This window comes from Sceloporus occidentalis, unplaced genomic scaffold (assembly GCF_023333645.1).
Source record: "Sceloporus occidentalis isolate IW3139 unplaced genomic scaffold, rSceOcc1.0.p SCAF_26, whole genome shotgun sequence".
NCBI classification, from domain to species: Eukaryota; Metazoa; Chordata; class Lepidosauria; order Squamata; family Phrynosomatidae; genus Sceloporus; species Sceloporus occidentalis.
Window position 1 is genome coordinate 48,970 of NW_028317006.1, and position 18,308 is coordinate 67,277.

At 39.3% G+C, this 18,308-nt stretch overlaps 1 protein-coding gene across 1 annotated transcript; it reads right to left on the reverse strand.

Moving 5' to 3' along the window:
* Positions 1-5,659: 5,659 nt before the first annotated feature.
* LOC149299961 (tubulin polyglutamylase TTLL13-like) lies at positions 5,660-12,848 on the reverse strand. The gene is made up of 14 exons (XM_089485471.1): positions 12,815-12,848; positions 12,529-12,647; positions 12,173-12,303; positions 11,666-11,822; positions 11,233-11,376; positions 11,006-11,091; positions 10,679-10,904; positions 10,124-10,308; positions 9,595-9,783; positions 8,677-8,860; positions 7,596-7,926; positions 6,419-6,480; positions 5,780-5,961; positions 5,660-5,678 (listed from the first exon to the last, which is right to left on the reverse strand). Exons 2-14 carry the CDS (start codon positions 12,619-12,621, stop codon positions 5,660-5,662), a joined length of 1,989 nt encoding a protein of 662 aa, XP_089341597.1. The 5' UTR covers positions 12,622-12,647; positions 12,815-12,848.
* Between the last annotated feature and the right edge of the window lie 5,460 nt (positions 12,849-18,308).

Below are 18,308 nucleotides of genomic sequence, written 5' to 3' on the forward strand. Positions count from 1 at the left end.
AAACCCAATGGGTAGGAAGCATTGAGCAACGTAGGCGACCTGGAAGCCTTAAAATGGGTCTCCTGAAGATAGACAACAGAGGCTTTGTGATAGTGCAGGTCTCTCAGCAAATGGGAATGCTTTTCGGGTATATTGAGACCCTTCACATTATAGGAGACAATGGTAAGGTCACGAGGAACACAGGGAGGACGCCTGAGCACCAAGGGCGCTACAACCGAGGCCATGAGAGAAGCAAAAGAGAGAAGAGAGGAAAGAGAGAGAAGAAAAGAAGAGAAGGGAAAAAAAAAAAAAAAAAGGGGGGGGTGGAGGGGCTGAGGAGGAAAGGGAAAGGGCAGGGTAGGGCAGAAAGGGGGAAGGGACACAAAAACCACCTGGAGTGACTACTGGATAGTGGAACGCGGCCTCCCTAACAAGGAAGGACGGCAGTCGTAACCACCTCAGTAACGTTACACACTCCCAATGAGGGGGTAAGCGTCACCCGTCCAGAGGGGAAGCAGGTTCCCCCGAAAACTGTATAACCAAGGGAATAAAAACAAAATAACACTGGTGCGGAAGGCAGCCGCTGCCGCCCAGAACCATCAGCAGTATTTCTATATCCCGCAAGAATTACCAAAGAACCAAAGAGAGAAACATCAGTGTGAAACCTCTTTTACTAATAGTAATCTGTGAAGGATTCCAATAATGAATCATAAAACATTCGATACTAGAGGCAAACCGAGCGAGAGACCGAAGAAAACGAGTACGAACAGAAAGAACAGCATACATCATGCAGTGGCGGGTTCCCAATAAAGGGCAGCAGAAGGTGGCCGTCAGAGTATGCAATGCACCGGACCAGGCCACAGAGCAAATACAAATGTACAACATTGAAAATACATATATAACAAAACAAAACAAAAAAAAAAATAAAAAAAAAATATATATATAATCCAGTCCAGACACGGAGTTGCATCCTAGAGAACAACCCCATGGGGCAAGAAATCTAATTTGAGGGAGGCAAAAGGCACACCCATGGAGGGGGTATCATGGCGGCTTACCATGACCGCAAGGAGGTGTGAAAAAGAAAAACAATAATTAAATTAAGGAAACCCCCCCCCCATAGAGAAATAAAGCACAAATATGTGTATGTGTGGTGCATCCGGGAGGTGCAATAAGCGAAGAGAACATCCACGCCTAGACCAGAGTAGCACAGTATAGGGCACACATGAAGAAACACCCCCACAAACTCCTCCCCCGTGTGACCAGGCCAAAATGCGCATTCATAGAAGCAGCGAGGTAGCAACCCTGTATTTGGAAAAACAAATTTATGATGTAGTGTGCGATGAGGGCAGATAGACAGGACTGAACAGCGATTGCACAGGCGTGTAGAGCCCAAATGAAAGCAGGAAAAAAGGGAAAAGAAAAAAAAAAAATCCCCTAACACCCCAAAGCAACCTCCCCCCGAACCCACCCCCCCCACATCCCCCGAAATAATAATAAGAGTAATGTGTGTGGAAGTAGACCCATAGCATCCCCATACAGCTACACAAAATGTACACGGAGAGGAAGGGGGAACTCCCTCATCGAGAAAAAGTGCGATGGAAACAGATCTACAGAACGGACTGCCTAGGAGCGTCCGCAATAAGCTAGGGCAATTGCGAGGACATAAGGGCCCACTGAAAACGACAGGGTCCGTCCACATGTGCACCCATAAACATGAATAGCTAAGTGTGATGTCAAGGCATATAATGTACAGTGAGAGCATATGAGCTAGATAGACCACATGGGGGCGTAGTGTCAAGTGTAACGGGCAAAGACTGCAAGGGCAGTACTTAACCACAGGTGTAGACATAGAAATAATAAAAAAAAAAAAAACAACAACAAAAAAGAACAAAACAACCTCCCCGTCCCAAAGCAAACCCCCCCGCCCACAAATACATACATAGAGATCATGGTGGGTGGCATGGTCACAGAGACATCGGCAAGAAAACAGCAATAACATGGCTCGCATAGTGTACCACACAATACAGTAGGACACCATAACATATAAACCAAAATCCAAATCCAAATCAAAACAGCCCGGTTCCGAAGACATCCATGGTGGTGAAGTCACGAAGGACTGGCCAGCTCAGGTAAGGGACATGACAACCGAGGGGGCCAGAGAGAGGAGCACATGGCCGGCAACCCCGGGCACTCGCAGGCATAGAAGGTAGTATAGGTGGCGAAAAAGGAAGTCCCAGGTGCATAGTCTCTACGCCAAGATGTAGCAGGCGAAAACCACGTGGCAAGGCCCAAACATGTCATCACGGGGCAATAGAAAGCTCAAAACAAACATTTAGATCTTTTATGTTATTATGGGCTTTTTTGTTTTCAAATTCCAAATTTTCAATAATCAATTCAGATTTAGTTAGCCTTTCATTCATGGAGTGAAGATCTTGCTTGATATCTTGAAAGTGATTTTTTAATTTGACTTTTATTTAAATTAGTTGTGCATCCAAACATTTTTGCATTTCCATGTATGTAATTAAGCCCTCTGAAGTTGTAGGGCTTCTAGGATGTGTTGTATTTATATCAAGGTCTGTTTCACTTGGCGCATTTAGGCTCTGGCCTGGGGAATAATCTTGTATAACCATTTTTTGGAATTTTGAGGAGAAAAAAGTGTAATTTTCTTATCTTTTCCATGTTCTACGTTGTGCTTTTTGAGATTTATTTGCCATTATCACAGAGGTAAAATTCTGCTAAGTCAATAAATACATAATAAAAAAATCACAAGGTAAAGTTCTGCTGGATCAATAAATATGGAATAAATATTTAAATAGACAAATAAATAAAGAGCTGGAGGGAAAATTCTCTTCTCGTCATTTAGGGAAGTTGACAGTCTTTATGGTTTCATTCGGTTAGGTTCCAGGGAGAGTTGAAATAAAATATAATAAATTGAAATCAGTGGCGTTACAAATGGGGGTGCCTCTCCCCTGTGACCACTTGTCCAGCAGGTCCAAAATTATTAAAAAAGGGCTAGACTTGCCCCTTGTGAACAATTTTGATCGGGCATGGGGAGACAGGAACACAGCGGGGTCCGGGTATATGCCCCAACGGTAGAATCAAGGCTGCTCGTACAGTGTGTGGGAACACCTGAGAAAATGCTGCTGGTGAGAGGATGCGAGAGAGAGTGAGCTATTGACTGTAAGGATAAGGGAGGATGTATGATTTATTGTATGTATGTGAAATGTGTGTAACATGAATGTATATGAATACGTTTACGTGAGAATGGATGTGTATGTGTTTGCGTGTAAACATAGATGTGTGTATGTAAGGGTTTGGGCAGGGGCACAAGAAGGCTTTTTGGAGACAAATATGTCACAGACAGGTTGCTTGGTGGCAAAGAAGTCACAGACAAGCTGTTTGCAGACATGACAGGCTGTTTGGGGAAGAAAATGGCACAGACAAGCTGTTGGTCGGCACTGGCAAGCTGGGGGCACTGATAACACAGTCAGAATGTTTGGGGGGCCCTGGGTTTTTGGGAGGAGCCCTGAAGTCAGTTAACTCAATTGAACCCCGCCAAACCATATATTTTTGAAAACTAAACACCCCAGGGTATTCCAAATGTAATAGTAATTTTTTTAATTTTTTTTTCACACAAATTGTACTTTAGTTATAGATATACAGGTTCTGGTATATATCACTGTCAAACAACACCCCAATGTGTGTTCAGGAACATCTCCTGAGTGCAGTGATACCCGACATGCATGGGTTTGTCGTGTTGTTTGAGATTTAAAATGCCACATTTGGGAAGTGCGCTTTTTTTCTCCATTTTTGGTCAGTCTGTACCTATGCCCTATCTTTGAGCTCGGCCACTCCAATTTACCCCATCAGCCATTTTTTTTTTATATTAGACACCCCTTGGGTATTTGAAGTGCTTTTATTTTAACTCTTTGTTGAGATTTTTGAGAAATTTTAGCACTTGCTCAAAATAATAATCTTTATTTTTTTATTGTATTTTTTTAATACTTTTTTTTTATATTTTTTTTACACATTTTGCTGGTACTGGATGGTTCATCTAGTGACATCACTGCATAATTATTTTTAAATGTTAGCACATTTTATTTTTTTTTCCATTATTTTTTAATTTTTTTTTGAATATTTTACTAATCACATTGTGATTAGAAAGCTGGGCTCCATTGACTTGCACGGTTGAATGCAGTACCTGTAAGTGTTTGGTGTCGCTAGATGCCTCCTGATCGAGGCATTCCAGCGACACCATTTAAGTTTTTAAAACGGGCGTCCGCCACCATACAATGTATGGCGGCTGTTGACGCCCCGGGGAGGGGCCAGGCATGGCCCCCGATGCCGATCTCGGCCTTGCTGAATGCCCCACATCGAGGCACTACAGTAACTTCAGGACCGTCAAAGGTCATTAAGTAACCGTTTTTCCATGACGGTCCTGAACCGACAAAGGTCGTTAAGGGGTTAATATTTATCTTTATCATATTATTATAAAACATAAACAAACACATTTAGACAATACTAAGACATAGGACTAAAGCCTGTATTAGATGTGTGTGTTTGAGCATGCATGTGTACTTGTGTGTGAGCATGGATGGATGCTTGTGTGTGTGAACATCGATGTGTACTTGTGTGTGTGAACATCGATATGTTCTTGTGTGTGTGTATGTGAGCATGGATGTGTAATTGTGTGTGTGTATGAGCATGAATGTGTAATTGTGTGTGTGAGTATGGATATGTTATTGTGTAAGTGAGGTGAGATAGAGTGTGTGTTAGTGAGTAAGTGTACATCATTTGTGTAGGTGTGTTTACATATGTTGTGTGTTAGAAGGGGGCAAGGGGCAAAGAAGGCTAAGACCAGTTGTGTGGGGGCAATGATGGCACAGACTAGCTGTTGAGTTTGGGGGGGGCGAGTCAATTTTTCGCACTAGGGCCCTGTGTTTTCTAGTTAAGTCCCTGTGTGAAGTCTTAATATGTGCATGCCTAAAACAAGTTTATTGTGATCAGTTAAAACAGGTTTTACATATTTTCCTATTTTTTAGAACAGATGTCCTGTACCTCACAGTAAAGGTGGTGGCCTGCATTTGGACCTCTACAGGGCACTACGCATGCTCTTTCAGTTTATATAATGTCCTTGCCAGCAGGAACAATTATTTAAACATGAGTGAGTATATGTGATGACAGAGAATATACATAAACATGGTCATGTATGAAGCTATTTATTTACAGAAACTGGTATTTATATGCATGCATGCTAACGATTCACTGTATAAGATGTATAACAGTATAACAAGATTCAAAGTGTCACAACTTCATTCACGTATGCATGGAGTCTTCTTTGCTTCATCATGATGGGACTGGCAGTCAAGTATGTTTCCCCTGTAGTGGATAAAGTAATATAACTTGTTAGGAATTCAGTTTTGATGCAGCATATAATATAAGTGTTGATGTATAAAGAAAAAATCCTAAACTATCTGGCTATGACGAAGAGTTAGCATAATGTATCATATAAATATCAATAGGTTAGGCAGGTGTTTTTTAAGCCCCCTCTAGAGATGTTGGTTTCCAATGCAGATATTATATATTTTCTGTTATATTTATTCAGTCCATAATTTTCGTACTAACATTTTACTACTGCTTCCAAATTATGCTTCCCGAAGGTGTTCTGGTGGTTGTTGGCTCATACCAAGGTCTTTCTCCTAAAACAGAAACACAATTTTTATAACATGTACAAAGAATCGGTTATTTTCATGCTGCTGCATTGTACAATGACCAGGATTCCAATAAATGATTGAATTACCAGTTTCTGTTTGTGACACCCGCAGTCTGCGTCGGGTAATTGGAGCAGTAGGTGGCGCAGAAGATTTCGGCTAAGAACAAGGAGGAAACCGTTTTGAGGTGCGTCAGGACATCTTCCACCATGGGGGCTGTTCTAAAGAGAGCCAGAAGAAACAGCAGATGGTTTCCTGCATCTTGTACGTCCTGAGGGGAAAAATAAAAATCCATAGCAGACACAGGTAGACTACACTTTAAACTAGACTTGTGCATTCATATTCGGGAGAACATGAAAAGAAGACGAGTTGCGTTTTCATTGTTCAAACCGAATACCCAATACACTAAATATGACGGCGGGTAATAGAAGGTTTCAGAACATAAAACAATGTGTCACAAATACTGGCTTTAAAGTACTCTAAGTGAGAGGACATTTGTAAATGATTCCTTGACCAAATAAGAAAATACTTTCTCCCCATCAATAAGGATTCTGATACTGCCTTCCCTTGGGGTTTTAGCATTAGTGCACTTATGGGGAGCAACGTTCTAGGCCTGACACGGCTTTTAAGCCCCTTCTAGAGATGTTGATTTTTAGTGCAGCTATTATATATTTTCTGTTACATTTATATAGTGTAAGACCCTCATAATTCTCGTACTAACATTTTACTGCCGACGTTGTACTTCCTGAAGGTGTTGTGGCGGTTGTTGGCTCATACCAAGGTCTTTCTCCTAAAACATGTATAAAGAATCAGTTATTTTCATGCTGCTGCTTTGTACTATGACCAAGATTCCAATAAATGATTGAATTACCATTTTTCTCACGTTTGTGACACCCGTAGTCTGTTGTTTTAAGATGTGCGTCGGGGAATTGGAGCAGTAGGTGACGCAGCAAGTAAGGAGCGATTTCCGCTAGGAACAGGGGGGAAAACGCTTCGAGGTGCGTCAGGACATCTTCCACCATGGGGACTGTTCTTAAGAGAGCCAGAAGAAACACCAGATGGTTTCATTCATCTTGTACGTCCTGAGGGGAAGAAATATCTTAGAATAAAAATTTGTAGCACACACATGTAGACTGTACTGAAAACCAAGCCATATTCTGGATTACGGTATATAAACATGTAGAAAGAATTACTACATGTTGTATATTTATTAAGTAGAAAACTTTGTAAACAGACAATAAATGGTATAGGGGTTTAGCCGGATCATGAAATGTTATCGTTATCCATTACATTTTTAAAAGAAAAAACACATCTTCCTGGATATTATCTTTAAAATATTTAAGTGGGTCCTGTAACAAATATTAACATCACAAAAGGGGTCATTGTTATCTTTCAAGTTAACACATTCATTATGGAATACACGGTGCAAATAATCATTAGAAATAGGACAAGTTATTTTACAAAATTCTATAAGCTCTTATATAGGAACGACTGTTCATAATGTATGGGGAAGTTAGAGAGATGAAATGTTTCTATATTTCTAGTTTAGTGAATACACATCTACAAGTACAGGTCCATGGTTGGCATTTCAGTAAAGAGCTGAGCTTTATCGCAGTTATTCAGTGTTTGGATTATTTTGGAAAAATGAGAATTGCAGTTAATGCATGCATCCATTTTGCCTTTTGATATAGAAAGGAAGAGGAATCTTGAGGACGTTTATTTAATTTAGCCTAGATTGCCCCGAGGACACATTGCCTATGAAATGCCGGAACCTTTGAAGATTGTTTGGCTCAGGGGAGCCTAAAAAGGGTTTAGCTTTAGTCTCAAGTCTTTTTCTGGAGATTAGGTCATCAAGCATGTCAGTTATAGATATTAATCCCAAATTGTATACATATATGTTCTTACTGTGTTCAGCCGTGTTTTTGTTACTGGAGAGACTCCTCTGGCTGTCACGCGTTGGTGGTTTAACTGGCTCACTGATGGCAGCAGTTGCCCGCACATTTTGCACCCCATACGATGTTACGGGTCTCTGCTGTGCATGTCTCTGCGCAGAATACTGGGGTGATAGAGAGCCTCCTCCTCCTGACTGCAAGAGTCTAGGAAAACCCCTATAGGATTGACGGCTGGCAGCGGCTTGAGCATTGGCGTGTGATGTTGTGTTCCTCAGTTTAGGTAAAGGAACAATAGATACGCTTTCTGCTTTCTGGCGCACTACCAGTGGGGGGGTACATTGTGCCTGTGAGAAAACAACAAGATGTGAGTTATCATTCACTAGAATCTTTACTGACATATACTATATGGAGATCCAAAAGACTACTCATCTCTTGACATAAGTGGACACAAAAGAAGAATTTGGAGTTTTGTCCACAGAATATTTAACCATACCGTCCCTATCACTTCATGTTTTTGTACATAGAAAACAGCAACATTTCTGCCAAAACCATAAGACCAAATGACTATCGCTATCATAATCAGCTGAAGAGAAGCCTGCAACCTTAAGTGATCAACAACATCAAACAGCCACAAATAGATGCGCAAATGGTTAAGGAAGCCAAGTGTGGAACAGCGTCCTCATAAAGCTACATCCCACATCTTCAACCTGCAAATATACAGATAATTGGCACATACTTGGCTTGCTTGTTGCATGCAAAATAAAGACCTTGTACTATTTACTACATCCCTTCACCTCTACACTGATATACCCATTAATGAAGGGGAAATCCCAATGAGCTTCACCTGCAGAAAGCCCGGTGTAGCCCTGTATAATGCATATTTCATGTCGGAAGATCTCTTCGGGTATCTCATAGATTTGACTTTGCAATACACAGGGCTGCATTATTTCACATGGCAGAAGCCCTTCATAGTACAGAGTGAAGTGAGTAAGCTGAAAGGCATATAATGGCGCTATATAAAACAATAATAATAATGAATACACCTTTCACTGTGAACTATTAACTGGATCTGCTTAACTGCCCATGGATCATACCTTTTTTTCCATCCTCTTAATGGAATTAGGAGGACACATTGGAGGCCTCTTTGTTAGTTTACGTGCGACGGACTTTTCAACTGCTAATGCCCCTGGGATAGGGAAACTGTCCTTAGTCTCTGGATTTTTCCCAATCAGAATGCCCTTTTGCTCTTCCTTCAGACGCAGCTCCTCCAACTGCTGCCTGCAATTAAGGAAAACCAAGATCATTATGATACAAATACTGACAGAAATGAATAAGTTAGCCCAAATATATAGAATAATGAATAGAATTCTAAAACGTTTGTAGAGTTCTCATATTTCCGGGCCCCTTCATGATCGCTATGACCTTAGATAATTGATCAGACAAAACCTCTCATGTTTTAAGGAGCGCGATCTAAAGTTGAGAAATGTTTACTAAAGTTATCTTAAAAACTGCTGAACTTATAACGTTAAGAAGTCATGCACTGTGATTGTGCTGATATTACATTGTTATAATGCAAACAGAAGCAATAGAAGGTCTCAGAACATAAAACAATGGGTCAAGAATACTGGCTTTAAAGAACTCTAAGTGAGAGGACATTTGTAAATGATTCCTTGACCAAATAAGAAAATACTTTCTCCCCATCAATTAGGATTCTGATACTGCCTTCCCTTGAGATATTAGCATTAGTGTACTTATGGGGAGCAACGTTCTAGGCCTGACGTGGCGCGGCACCTCCAGCTGCCTCCGCCATGATTCTATCCCCAGCATACTATGAGGCCGTGCCACCTTGGCACAGTTCTTCATGGCATTAAAAGGCTGGGTGGAGAGATCAGAGTTCTGTATTGCCTCGACCTGCCATCCTAGGCCTATATGACCTAGCAAAACACAAGGCTAGGTGTTGGTAAAGGGTGATTACATGTGTGTACCCGCTGCATATGTACTGAGAAACTCACCTAGCACAATCCTTTCTTGCCTTTGAAGCAGCAGTTTCCTGAAACAAAGAGCTGCACTGTTGGAAGAACTTTTCATACTGCTCCGTTCCGTCACTGGGGTAGATACGGCGGTAGCCTCCCAGATGGCTGTCTTCGTATTTTTCAGCCTGCTCCATACAAGTAGCCTGGTTGTCTTCCAACCGCTTGAATCTAGATTTACAAAACACATATAAATACATAGCATCTAACACATAAAATCTATCTGTTTCATCTAACAGCCACATGCAGAAATATTATAGAATGATTAGAAATATTCTTCCAAACATAACCTTTCCATACACCTTTCATGAGTTGTGACCTGCTTTATATATAGTTTTATATGTAGGTATATATTAAACATGTTAAAAAAACAACGAGCATGTACATTTTGTAAAGAAGCACATATATGTATATATGAACATATACCGTATAGTAAATATACATACAATGTTCACATAAGTAACTTCTGCTGCTTCTTCTGAAATGTGAAAAAGAATGACTTCAAACTAACCTCGCTTCCTTAGGGAGGGTGCACCGGAATAAACGTTCTTTCGCTCTTTGACGTCTATCTTCCTCAGTGACTTTTGCTTCGTTGGAGGCACGAAGGTTGATTAAATTTAGGGTGTCTTCCAGGAGCGCATCCTTGACCTCTCGATCTAAACATGAATCTGTTCTAAAGCTTGGGGAGTGATTTACCTGCACAAACAAGGAAACAAATGATGAGATTGAAGCTAACTATTTGCTATAATCGGGTGTAAATATGGAAAAGAAGGACTGTTAAGAAATATAAATGGGAGATGAGGAGGTTCTTTCCAAGGACAGTCACTCATTACAGCATAAAGCTGGAAGTAATACCAAAATCTTCAATATCTGCTTCCTTATGTACTGCGTGTATTATAAGCATCATGCCATGTATTCACGTCAGCTTCATGGCACACTCTGAGCAGACAGACAATTTCTTATGCAGGAGAACATTTTGTAAATATGGGTGATATATTATATATGATTAATACGGGTTTATTGCTGGTCTTTAGTACACAAGCCAAATGAAAATGATTACTGTTACCTCTAGTAGCCATGGCTTCAAATTTTTATCCAGGATGATGTCGAATCCAAGGACCTCGAAGCATGCGCTACCAGCAAGATGGTTTGGGAAGCAAGTCCGATAATTGTGCTTCAGGATAGGATGGGCAGAAATCAGGGTCTTGATGACCACATCCTCAATATCTCCCCAGAGCTTTACGGTATCGTAGCCATGATTTTCCAGCCAGCTGTTAAGAGTTGAAATTTTCCTGTTGAAGAAATAAAAAAAAATGAAAACACAAAAAAATTATCAGAAAAACAGAAATAAATAAACAAAGAAATACTATTACTGATGGTTCAAATTACATACCTTTTACTTCCTTTGATGTCATCTCTAATGAAGTTTTTGTTGTTTTTATTGATGGAATAATTTGTGAGATGCATAAAGACATTTTTCTAGAAAAAAAAGAAAATATTGCTATTTTAATTCTACCATGGATTCATTTCTGGGAACTCTCCAGATTTGAGTCGTGTAATCAGTTCTCATTGCCTGTTTTACAATCGAGAGATATTGGCGTTTCTGTTAAAGATACTCACCAGGTTGGCGTGGCTGGGTTCGGTGTAATCTATTGTCGCAAAGCGTACGATACCCTCTTTATACATAAAAACACGCAGGGGGTCACAAGATGTGACAAGGACATATATCCGCAGATCAAATTTAAATCCATCGATGAGGAATGGCTGTGCGATTAAAGCAAATATAAATGAGTAGAATTCATACAGTGCAAAAAATGATTATAGACTTCCAGAGTGAGTTATTCCTGATAAAAGTGTATTTATACAATGTTTTTGCAATGTTATGTCGCTTTAGGTAAGTGTTTGCAGTAACCGATCACCATCATTGCCACAATGTTTCTATATCTACCAAATACAGCACATAACCATTCATGCAAATTCTAAACGGACTCTTAAGATGTCTGTTCAGTAAATCATTAAGCATAACATTTCATAGACGTCCACATCCCATTACCTTGCCGATATACTGCTGACAGACCACTTTATCGTAGCGTTCAATGTCCTTCGTGTTGTGGGTCAAGAATATTCCTGTGCCTTGGGAGCCTGTGCCCGGCTTGCAGATGAAGGTCTCTCCTTTGTTGATGCGGCCGTAGTCCTGGAAAGCTCCATAACTGCAGGAGAAAGAAGTGGATTTTAGATGTAAAGAAGGAGAGGTTAGCATTAGTGGTACTGAAGAAACATCTGCATTTGTAAACATTGTTTCAGATCAGTAACAACTCCTATGATGCTCAGCTATATAAAAAACAAGCTATATAAAAGAATGATACTCAAAGGAGAAAAATAAAATATTTTTAAACTGCCTCCAATCCATTAGTAATAACAGTAGGTTTAAATAAATGACTTATATGAATATTTTACTACTGATAGAGGAACGTATAGGAGTTACTCTATAAAGAGGAAGCGTCAAATCGCTATGTAGATGGAAGATAAAATAACTCATATCCATTGCTTGTAAACTCACTCGGCTGGCATACTCCAGGTCCGGGGAAAGATGTTATATTCCTTGGGGAACAGCTTTAACAGGCGGTTCATGTTCCTGGCCAGTAAGTCCTTTCTGTAGATCGCGTTCATTCCAGGAAAGTGGTTGATTTTCTGTAAATAGAAATGTATAGAAAGACACAGAGTTCAAAAAGGCCTCCTTGTTTTGAATTGATCGATTCTTTAATATGTCTAATATTATTAGTGAATTTATGATAAAATGCAGCAGTTTGTGCAAAACTGTCACTCAAGCGAGGTTAAAAATACATAAGCACAAGTACAATGTCCTGAAACCCTACAAATGTATAATATAGCCCCAAGCAAAAAGCAGCTTCTAACCTGATATCTTTCCATGGCCTTGATGCGCTGCAGGGACGTAGACGTGTCTGACCAGTAAACCATCCATTCATCTTCATCCTCGACCTCCTTCATTCCACAACGCCGGACAGCCCGACGCACTGAAATACAACCAACAGCAAAGAAACTTATAAAAAAAATATATATATGATGTAAGGCGTGTAAGATCGTTTTTTCTGTGCTTGTTCCAGAACTCCTATATGTCCATTATTTTTCTGAATTGTTTAACCTATTAAACGTGTAATTGATCAGTAAAGACTATGCTTACCACTGTCATATCTGCAATTGGTTAAATTAATTCCAATTGGCCTAAAAACAAGAGAGGAAAATGCATCAGTTATTCTGGCTGTTTAACAGAAACAGTAAAACATCTTAAAATTCTGATTGCTATAAAGTTAATTATGTTTAAAAAAAAATACATATTATATAAAAAATACAATATTTTTATAACAGGGGTAGAAATCATATTCACTCATTCGTATAGCAATCTTATAATTATCACAATAGGATCCACAGAATGATACCGATGACCCTAGAATTCTCCACCCCGGCCCCAAATCCAAGGACACTATATCACCATTTGAAGGAAAGGGCTCTACTGATACACCTAGAAGTTTGGGGATACCTTGGTTTTGGCTTTGATGTCTCTTTTCTGAAATTCAGAAAATCTCGTCCGGGGATTTCCGCAAAAAGGTCGCGGTCTTCATCTCCGGTGTCATAATCCGAATGGCAAAAGTCGTAGTAATGAGCCATCGTTTTACCTGGAACGACAAAACTGGAAAACCATGATGGCATATTAGAAAGTTATGGAAAACCACAATAACAAAGAAAAATGTTCTGTATACGTTTATTTAATGAGTTTTCTTACGGGGTGATCCAGCCTTGTAAAGAAAAGCTTTGTTTGGGGATATAATTGGTTTCCACAGGTCTATTATTTACAAAACTAGAGAATGTGTAATAGGAAAAAACAAAGCTTGGGTTCGTGAAAGCAAATGCTCTATCAATAAATGGAAATGACTAATGTTACTTATTAAACATTACATTCAGACATTTCCGTCTATAATAGATCTGGGAGCTATTAAAGAGCAAACCTAGTAATGTTATATTTATTCAATTATGCAATAGTATATACGTTGGATATGTCCAAATATTGCTTTAGACGGAACATAAGTAATGCTGGACCTTGATGCATTTTAGTGCTTTTAGTGTAATGCTATTTTTATGTAATTCTAACGGAAATAAAGTTGTATTTCTTAAACAATTGTATAATGAGTTAATTTGAATAAAATATAATGAAACAACAATCCCTGACATACCCTATGAGAAGGTGCGCGTTCACAGATGACTGATAACACTTGGATTGGGATCCAAGTTGAATTTTCTCAGTTAAAACCTCAGAATAAAACAGAGTTTATCCAAAGATATCGCTCTCTATTCTCTCTCAGCAATAGAGTGGCTTTCTGGAGTCCTGGTCCTCAATATATTCATTTAGAATGTGTGACATCACAGAGGTATGACATAACAATTGACCTGTTACCGTGGAGACAAAATATTGTCATGCCAAAATTGTGGTAGGAAGCTGTTGTGTCTCAGTGAGTATAGGTGAGAGATGACATCATAAACCTATCTATGATGTGAAAGGTCATGTGGAATTCAGTAGCTTGGCAAAGTAGCAGTTATGCCAGCCTATTACGCTATTAGTGATCTTCAGAGCTTCCTCTACAATGCAATGAAACGTAATAAACAATGAAAGTTTTATTGTACTTGGTTCATCTCCATCCCTGTGTGCCTCTGTCCTGTTTGATGTTTGTCTTTCTTATGAGCCCAGAACACTTTGGTGTAATTACTACATTTTCAACAAAAAACTACAGACAACGATACGTTGTATTAAAACAGGAATGTGTTTATTGCGCATGTATACTATAGTAATAAATAATAATATAGGTGATAGATGGAAAAAACAGAGAAGAAGCAGCTTTAATACACAAACATCAGGAAGATGGGGACATCGCCCATCAGATGCCAGGATCACAGCACAACAAAAATAAAGACATTAAAGGTGCCGCTCCACATAGGGGGGTCTATAAACGCAGATGGAGCTACAGAGCCAGCTTTACTTCACTTCTGACTGATATGTATTAAAACACATGCACAGCAGCACACCTCATTACATGCACAGCAACATGCCACATCAGAAGCACATTACATACACATCTTAAAAAAATTTTATTTGAACACACCTGATTTCAAGCACAACACACCTGATCACACGGACTGTAGCACACCTGATCACAAGCACTGCAGCACACCTGATTAAAAGCATAGCAACACACTACGTCACATATAACATACACACATACATGTTATACATTATGTAACGTATGTGAACACACCTCATAACACATTACATACACAAGTACATATTGTAAGAAAGTAAAAAGGGGTTAACATGAACCTGCAGCCTCTGATCACCAACTGCTTGCTGTTTCTAATCTCAGTCCACTTGCAGCAGGCGCTGTGGGAAATCATTAACCCCTTCAGTGCCTGGCCAGCTTGGACAATGCAATGCTTCCCACCTTGTGGGAACAGTTTGGGGAAGATCCTTTTCCAGCATGACTGTGTCCCAGCGCACAAAGCGAGGTCCACACATTTAGTGCCTTATATCAGGAACGTTGCAAGGACTATGGATACAAACAACCCTCTTTGGTGATAAAATATATTTAACTAAAATATTCTAGTTCTGTCCATAGGTATAAAAGAATAATACATATTTGTTCATTTACATCATAAAATAATGTCAGTTATCCGTGAAATAGTATATGTGATTAAATTCACGATCTCTATGACTCGCCAGCTGATAATCATTTAGAATTTCCATTGCACTTGTAAGTTGCAGTGAAATACTGTAATTGTGTCATTTTTCTGTCCAGTTTTTGTTCCTGGGACGTGTGGTCTGCCTTGTGGTCTGCGAGGTAACGCGTAAGGAGCTGCTGCTCGCTACCTCAGAAGATCTAAGACGGCGAGAGGAGGTCCTTGGAGCGGGTCCCGGAGCGGCGTGAGTCCTGACGGATTCAATAGCATGGACTTTGTTCGTCAATAGATTATAGACTTCTTTATAGTTTTTCCCACAAAATTAAGTCTAAACGAGTGGAACCTAGCATCTTCTGTTCCAAAAAGTACCAGTCCTGTTCTTTACATGTTGACAGTTGAAATGCATGTGCATGGAATATTAAACTTGATTTGTGATATCTACTCAAATCAGGCAGACCCATACCTCCCTTAAATTTCCCTCTATATAAATGAGATTTAGCAATTCTTGGTTTCTTTCCTGCCCAAATAAATGTACCTACTAAGAATTGAAATTGTCTTATCCATTGGAACTCTCAGGGGGATCTTCTTCAAATAATAGACGACTTAATAACGTTTTTTCAACCCATCCAGGAAACAAAAAATGTATCCCATCCTTTTAACTGATTCTTTAACTGATTGGATAATAACAGGAATATCTTTCTTCAATCCATGTGCGAGAATCGCAGAGTATATCTTTGTGTCCGAATTACTTAGTCCATCAAGTGGGCTTCAATATCTGTAAGAAATTTTTTGTAAAATAAATTTGAAGAACCATCGGGCCCAGGGGTTTTATTTAGTTAATGTCTCTCTATTGTAGTTTGAACCTCATTGAGAGTAAAGGGGGATTCTAACATTTCTTTCTGTTCATGTAATATAATATTTACATTTTGTCATCTCAGATATCTTTTAATACCCAGGGCCGAGTGGAGCCGAGTGGGGCAACCGCTCCAGGCGGCACTTTTTTTTTACAGCCGAGAAGAGAGAGAGAGAGAGAGAGGGGCGCCGAGTGGTTTTATCTTCTCACTACCCACTCGGCGCCCCTCACTCTCTCCTCTGCGAGCCCTCTAGCTCGGTCTCGGTGCCGGCTTGTAATGACATCATCTTCCGGCGCTCAGCATTACAAGCCGGCACCGAGACCGAGCAGGGAGACTCACCGCAGGACTGCTGAAAGGTAAGTACGGGGGGGGGAAAGAGTAGATAATGGGGGGGGGGCGGCAGGGAGGGGAAGGGTAGATAATGGTGATCTAATGATGATCTAAGCATCATTTGATTTGCTCGTTGGGCTCGGTAATCTCTAATGTCTTGTTTCAGACAGGATATCTTAGTAGATGGCCCCTCATGCAACATTTATAGACACACCACACGTTGCACGTAGTTATATCTTCCTTCCTTTTTTCTTTAAAGAAAAGATCTGACAGTCTTGAAATCTCTTCAACAACTTCAGATTTAGCTAAAAGTGAATCCCTCAATCTCCAGTCCCTATTCTGTTTAGAATAACCACCGTTCATGTCCAATAATAAAGGTTTGTGATCAATCCAAGGGGAAGATGATACCATATTTGCTCAAATATAAGACAACCCTGATTATAAGATCACCCCCCCCAAATTTGAATATAGTATCATATCTAGTCTTGAATACGATATTGATATTGCTGAGGAAAATGGGTGAATTATTTCTCTAAAGGGTTCAATATTCTCCAGGCATCATATAATTTAAATTTACCCAATATCATAAACGGAGCCATCGATTTTTTGAAGTATCGGTACCTTCTTGTACTTCAGCCACACAGTTAAAGTCCCCGATACACAGAAAGGTGCCTTGTATTAAGTCTGTTATTCTGCTCAATGTTCCACTCAAAAATTGGGTTTGACGCCTAATATTTAAAAGCAAAATCTTTTTCTCATTTATCTTACAAATAAGAAAGTTTACCGCCCTTCTGAATCTGATACGCCTCTTTTTTTACTTGCCTGCAGGGATACATGTGCTGCTACTGAAAAACATTTACTTTGTATTCTCTTAGCGTCTGAACCACAACAATGTGTCTCCTGAACACAATACACATCAATATTTTCATCTCTCAACACTTTATTCAAAATTAAACGCTTTTAGGGAGAGTTAATCCCCTGCAGATTAATAGTAGGAAATCTTATGCTAGCCATTTGTTATGAATTTGTTTTATACAAAAACCTCTTCTCCTTACAGCCACAAAAATAACTTTACAGCCAAATAAAATACATAATTTAGCAAATATATACAACATATAACAAAGGATTATTTAATATCCAATTAACGATAGCCCTATCTGGGCATGGAGAACCCTCTTCACGCATTCACATCGCCTATCTCGAGTAACCCCATGTGTGATTTTATAAGCAAACTTCTCGTATCTTGTAGCTATGTAGGAGAGAGAAAAAAACAAAAGAAGTACAGGTTCATATTCTCTCTACCTCCCCAATCACCCAATATCGCTACTTTCAGGCGTTTAGAGTCCCTTTACCTCAAAAAGAAAAAAGGAAATTATATATATATATCTATAACATAATATTAAGAGATTGAAGAACAATATCCATTTTAATTAGTGATCGTTGCGTGTTTCATTAATTAGTTGATTGTGTCTATAATTTGGAAGCGTATCCAATCAAAATATGATATACCATATCATCCTATAAACCATTCACAAATATTTCCTGAATCTGCGACTATTGCCGATATAGTACCATTAAGCGCCATTCATCCATTCTTCACCCTTAACTTGTGTCAATAAATTCTTAACAAATTCATCCAATCAGTGAATAATGTCTAAATAATATAAATTTCCACAAAATTAAGTCTAAAAATCTTAATCACGATTTAACCCACCAAAAAAGAAAAAAAATATCAATTTTAACCCCTTAGTAATCAGTGATCTATAT

What these genes read in the sequence shown, in the direction of transcription:
- LOC149299961 (XM_089485471.1), bottom strand. Translation starts at nt 12,621, where the DNA reads ATGAAGGAGGTCGAGGATGAAGATGAATGGATGGTTTACTGGTCAGAC. An exon ending in GACATCAAAGGAAGTAAAAG is followed by an intron (nt 10,905 to 11,005) that starts GTATGTAATTTG and finishes TTTCTTCAACAG; the next exon opens with GAAAATTTCAACTCTTAACA. An exon ending in ACCCTCCCTAAGGAAGCGAG is followed by an intron (nt 9,784 to 10,123) that starts GTTAGTTTGAAG and finishes TTGTAAATCTAG; the next exon opens with ATTCAAGCGGTTGGAAGACA.